Genomic DNA, 6,024 nt, shown 5'->3' with positions numbered 1-6,024 from the left:
TGACCTCAGACCTCGGGGACTCTGCTAGCAAACGAGCGCTGGCGGAGGGGGCAGGGGGCGGGCTTCCAGTGGAGACAGCCTACAGCCGGACTGGTTTTAAAAAGCGTTGAACGCAAAATGCTGGCAGGGAGGGGGACGGGAGCCGAGGTGGTGGTAACGCTGGGCTAGTTGGACGCGCAACTCACAGAAATGTTTCCGAGCCCTTCTTGCTGAGGTGATCATCTTTGGAAAGACGCATGGACGAGGTTTCCCACCTCAACGAGATTCCACACACACGGATGGAGCTCCACCAGCACCGGAGCCCCAAATTTTGCAGCGATTCGACCAAACTCTAAGCCTTCTTCAGACTCCTCCTCACTTGGAGAGCAGGGTCGACAGTTCCGGGTCAAATACGCCACTCCTTCCCGGTGGCAGCCCAGCAGCTGAGTTGGTTAAACCGTACGCGGGTTGGGGTTTTTTTTTTTTAATCTTTTTTAATTCGTGGGGTGGAGGACCATCTGTGTGCGTTGGATGACTAATGGCTCCTTAATGAGCGCCCTGCAAAGCAGGAGAGGGACTGGGCAGTGGGTGCAGCCGCAGCTCCCTGGCAGCCGCCACCTGAAAGCAGAGCGCACAGACACTGCTCCAGTTTCAGGGGGTCCTTTGCACCAAGAGATCCCCTCGCCTAGATGAACACTACCTCCCACTGCCTTTCACGGGAGAATGATCTTTTCGCTTGAGAAATTCGTCTCCAAACCTTAAGTCCTGGCTCAAACGCCCTTTCCTCTGGCAAGCAGCTCCCCAATCCAGATTGCGGAGCGGCTTGCTGGAAGGAGTTGGCTTTGAGGCAAGACTTAAGGTTTAAGGTTGAAGGTTCGAACCCAATCAGAGGTACTGCAGAAGAAAAGGCCTGACGACCTGCTTCCGTTAAGATTACAGCCAAGAAAACCCTATGGAGCAGTTCTACTTTGTAACACATGGGGTCGCCGTGAGTCGGAATCAACTCAAGGCAACTAACTATGGGTCGGAATCCACTCGACTGCAACGGGTTTTTGTGTGTGTGTGTGTGTGTGTGTGTGTATGTATATATTGCAACTCGGAGCTGCTGACACCTGCCTCCGGGCGGTGCCCCAGCTGGAAAGCTGGCTGCTGCAGAGGTCACCAATAACCCATTAATCTCCTCCTCCCAGATTAAAGCCCACGAAATGAAACAACGCCTCCTTTCATTCGTTTGTTTGCAGCGTCCCCCTTCCTGCCCCTAAATCCGGCCCCAGATAACTGAGACGTATCTCTTCCAAGCTACCTTTAGCGACCTGGGAGCAGAGGAAAGAGAGGAAAAGTTCATTTTGAAGCGGGGAGGGCTCAGAAGAGAGACGCAAGAGGTATTAACCCTGCGAAGCCCCCACTTTGGCACACTAACGCGCTGGATTACCACGCATCTACCCACCCGCTCCCGGCCTCTGGCCGCGCGGCGACCCATAAGGGTCGGCAGGCTTTTTCCAGGGGTACTCCCCGTCAACCCAAGGAAGCCTCTGAGGTTCAACTCTCAGGTAGGAAACCCGCCTTCTATTTTCCTGTTCCCGAGCCACAGGCTGAATCTGCAGATTCTTACAGTTCCGACCGGCTTCCCTGAGGTCTTCGGGGTTCCGGAAGTCATGTACGGATGCTCCACCCGCGCCCCTGAAACAGACTTCCGAACCCGAGATGGACCATCTTGGGAGTAAGACAGAACCTGTGGCTGGAAACCTGGAACAGTTTCTTGATAATCAAGGTTGTTTGGGGCCGGGGGCGCCAGAGATTCCAGCCCGACCCACCGCTTTCTCTGCTCTCTGTCGCTCGGCTCCAGCGAGTCAAGACGCCGCCACCCAGCTCGAGTGCGTAAAATGCGCTCAGGGGATGCTCTAGGCCTCTAAGAACTTTCGAGGAAATTCCTCGGATGCCCAGCCCGGCGGCGGAGCTTCAGAGCTCCGATACTGAGGCCGGGTTATTATTCTCTTCTCCAAATTTAGCAGTCGCTCCATATCCAAGCTGGTGGGGTAGAGAAGGGCCAGCAGCAGGAATGAGTAGCCCTAGTTCGACGCTTGTCTTTCTTCTAAAACCACTATGTGAATTAAGACAAGTCGCTGCCCTATAAATAAAACATGGAGACTGGACCAATGATTTCTAAGCAGCAGCCCAGCTATGACTTTTTAGGCACGTATGGCTCACTTGCCCTCAGAACGCACAACCCGCCTGGCATCCAGCCCAGACCCGGGAGAGGTTTCCTGAACCCCCAGAAAGAGTCGTGTCCCCTCTCTTAGGACAGAGGTGCCCCTTCTTGCCTCAGAGGCGGTGGCTGCGGCCTACCTCTCCCCGCCATAAGATCAAGTCATCTTGCTCACCCTTCCAGAGGGTCCTTTTTTTTTTTTTTAATTGGCTTAAAATCTCATTCACCAGTCCCTAAATAATCTTATGTACAAAATATAGGCTTTTCCCGCGGTGAAATCTCATTAATAAATACAAACGTGTAAAACAGGGGAAAGGGCTATATAATTTACCATACTAAAATTCATTTCAAAGGACATCATATAATTCTCAATGTGATTTTTCCAAAAGATGCGCAGCGCTACAAGCCTGGGTGGCGCAGCTCACGTTTCAGGCTCAGGACGCACGCCGGTGAGGGAAGAGCTGCTCGCGCGGGGATCTCGAGTTCGGAGTTCACAGCCTCGCCCCCGCCCGGAAGGGCCATGGCTCGGAAAAGTGCACAAGAAGGCAAAGGGTCGCCTTCTTGGATTAAGGCCGAGTGGAGTGGCCTGAAACTCGGGACTCGATAGGAGAAGAAGGGCAGCGGCGTCTTTGGAGAAGAGACGCTGGGCGAGAGGAACAAGCGCTGAGATCACTGGATTAAATCATATCGAGGGAAGCGTGGTAACAGACAGACGGACAGGTAGACAGACAGACAGTGACTGGAGTGTGTGGGTAGGGCTTCCGGAGACGGTAGACGTCTCCGGCTGTGTAGTGCTACCATTCCTTGTTGCACGAGATTTTGGGGTGGCCCCAGAAAGCGGAGTAAAACGCGTGCAGCCTGCAGTGCCCACTTCGGGCGGAAAGAGGTAGAGGATTGCAGGAGTTGGCGCGCCTCGGAGGGCTGGGGATTGAACCCGGTCCACCACCCCCGCGGGCGTGGGGGCCTCTAGGGGTCGGCAAGCGAGAGCCAGGAGGAGCACTTGTGCTTGACAGCCGCCCCCCGCCCCGGCCGTCCCCCGCCCCCCCGCCCCAGCACCCCCACCTCTGGGCGGCCGACGGGCCTCTTCACAGAAAGTCTGAGAAGGCCAGGGGGCCCGGGCGCAGGCAGGCTGGGGAGCCGGGCCCCAGTAGCCCGGGCAGCTCCTCCAGCGAGGCAGCGGGACTCAGGCTGCCCGCGTGAGAGACGGGGGAGTACAGGGAGCCCCAATCCCCGGGGGAGCCGCCGTCTGGGCTGCCTAGCTCCGCACAAGGCGGCGCCGGTTGCTCTAGCCCGTAGAGACTGTGGTCTGCTAGGCGCAGTGTTTGCGTCAGCGCCCAGATGTAGTTGTGCGCGAAGCGCAGCGTCTCGATCTTAGTGAGCTTCGCGTCGTCCGGGAAGGTGGGCAGGACGCCGCGCAGAGCGTCCAGCGCGGAGTTGAGGTTGTGCATCCGATTGCGCTCGCGGTCGTTGGCCTTCTTGCGCCGGCTCCGTCGCTGCCTGCTCAGCGCTAACTCACTCTTGGGCCGGCTGCGTCCCCCGTGCCGAGTGCGGAGCTTCCTCGCCGCCCCTCGACAGCCGCCCCCTGGGGCCTCGGCGCAGTCTGGGGGCAAGTGAGTGGGGCTGGGCGGGGCAGACGCGGCACAGGTCACTTCGTCGTCCGAGGCTCTCGGGAAGGACCGCTCGGTGTGGCAGGTCACTTGGTTAGCAGGCGCACCTGAGGGATGAGGCGCCATCCTGCGGTGGTGTAAGAGGGACCGGTAAGCGTCTATCAGTCACCTGGGCGCAGCCTCCCATGCCCGGACCAGGTGGGGGGAAAAAAAACGAGGAAGAGCCACCCCGCCGGGTCAGAGGACCCCCTCCCGCCTGTCCCTCTGCAGCCTCTGAGTGCCGAAAGAGAGTTACCTGGTTTGCCAGGCGGAAAACGGCACAGAAAGGTGAGCAGCGAGGGCTGAGCTGGCCTTCCTGCCCGCAGGTTGAGCTGAGCTGCAGGCGCTGCCGTCTGGGAGTTTCCCCAGCCCGGGGAGCAGAGGAGAAGCGCGAAGCCTGCGTGGCACCGGCCCTGTCTGTCTCTCTCCGCGCGGCTGTGAGACCGCGGGGATTTTCTGAGCTGCAATTCGTGTGCCCCTTGGCACGCTTTAATCTGCTCGGCTGGGGCCAGGAGCGTGCCTGCCCGGCTGCTGCCCGCGCCACTGGCCAATCAGCGCCCGGGCCCCAGGGCCGCGCCACGCGAGCCCCCTCCTCCCCCGCGGGGCACAGCTGGATTCCGGACAAAGGGCCCGGGTCGGGGGAGGGGAGCGCGCTCTGTTTGCTCTCTCCCCGCGGGCTCTGTCCCAGCAACTCTCGGTTCCTCAAAGAACCTCGCCCAGGCGCAAAATCGCGTCTGGCTCGCATCTGGCCGCCCAGAGCGCTTTGCTCCTATTCTCTCTCTCTTTTGCGTCTGCTCAGACCATCTCTTGGTACACTGGTGAGGGCTTCAGGAAGCCTGTAGGGGAGGCCAATCCCCCACGTGTTATACACGGGAAAATTTAGGCTCCGACAGGGAGAAGGCTTGTCCCAAATCGCACCGTGAAGTCTTGGCAGAAATGGAACAAGGAGCCAGGGGTCCTGACTACCAGCTTGGAGCAGCGTTCACTGCGCGGCTGCCGCCCTGCGCTCCAGCGCTGCGGGTCAGGTTAAGAGACACACCTAGGGGTGGTGTTTCACTAACCAGCTCCTGCTGGGAAGGAAGCCGACGGCCACAGAGAGAAACCTTTCCTATGTCCATTCCACTCAGAGACCTTCGCCTGGGGGGTGTCTGAGCCCCAGCTTCGCTCTCAGATGCCACCCCAAACACCCCCAGATAGGGGCACTTGGATCCCCTCCTCAACCTGAGACGTTCTGATTCTTCCTCAGAGGCGGAAAGTGGCTGTGGTGGGGGCTTCGAGGGGACTTTCCTCCGCCACCACGCGTGGACAGTACCCTAGCATCCTGGCCAGGGCCTGGGATGGAGAGTGGTCCGGGAGGGGTGAGGGGGTCAGGAGAGGGCCAGGAGTGCGCAGCGAGCCAGAGGAGAGTTGGAGGCAGCCGCCTGGGCTGTGTTTTTTGAAGGCCCACGGTGTGCTGGTGCTGCGGGGAGCAGATCAACTCTTTTTCCCCTTAGCCCTTCTGTCCAATCACAGGCAGGCAGGGGCTGCGGCGGCCACCTGGTCCAGCCCCCCGCCTTGGCTTTAGCGTGCGGGGTGCACAGGGCCCTCCGTTTGCCCCATTAGGTCTTCCCAAAGTGATTCTGAACCCATCTTTCCTCCTTTTTTCCCCGCCCCTCCCTCTTGTCCCCGCCTCGGACACCCCGTGGTCTTCTGCTTCCGGTCACTCAGGGTGAGGGGTCGCGGCTTCCGCTCGTCTCTCTTGCCCGCGAAGTGCGCGGAGGAGGAAGCCGAGGTCGGAATGACTGGGGCCCGGGCTAAGCCTCCGGCGGCCGGTAGACATCGTTTTCTAACGAGCCCAGAAACCCTAAGCCTCCTGGAAGCAGCGGAGGGGTAAGACCCAGCTGGGAGACTGAGGAGATGGAATGAGGGGATGAGGTAGGTCAGCATGTCCGCCCTAGTGGCGGTTCGTTGCCCAGGCTGCTTGGGGGGTCGGGGGCGAAATTAACTTCAAAGCAAAGAGTGGATGTGCGTGGGAGCTAGAGAGAGGGGGCTCTAGAACTGCGGTGGGGGCGCAGAGAGTGGAGGGAACCACAGCCTGAGGTCAGGGTCAAGACCAACAAAGAGACCCTACCAGCACTTTTGGGACTGCATCTTTGCTGCGGCTCTTCCCTTGGGTCATTTCTTGCTCCATATCTGCCTTCTAGTCTTAAGAAT

At 59.2% G+C, this 6,024-nt stretch overlaps 1 protein-coding gene across 1 annotated transcript; it reads right to left on the bottom strand.

Annotated features, from left to right (window-relative positions):
* Positions 1 to 3,270: 3,270 nt before the first annotated feature.
* Positions 3,271 to 3,918, bottom strand: NEUROG3 (neurogenin 3). Its single transcript, XM_004386378.1, has one exon. It carries the CDS (start codon positions 3,916 to 3,918, stop codon positions 3,271 to 3,273), a length of 648 nt encoding a protein of 215 aa, XP_004386435.1.
* Positions 3,919 to 6,024: the final 2,106 nt, after the last annotated feature.

This window comes from Trichechus manatus, unplaced genomic scaffold, assembly GCF_000243295.1.
Source record: "Trichechus manatus latirostris isolate Lorelei unplaced genomic scaffold, TriManLat1.0 scaffold00163, whole genome shotgun sequence".
Lineage (NCBI taxonomy): Eukaryota > Metazoa > Chordata > Mammalia > Sirenia > Trichechidae > Trichechus > Trichechus manatus.
This window is presented reverse-complemented; position numbering and strand designations above follow the sequence as displayed.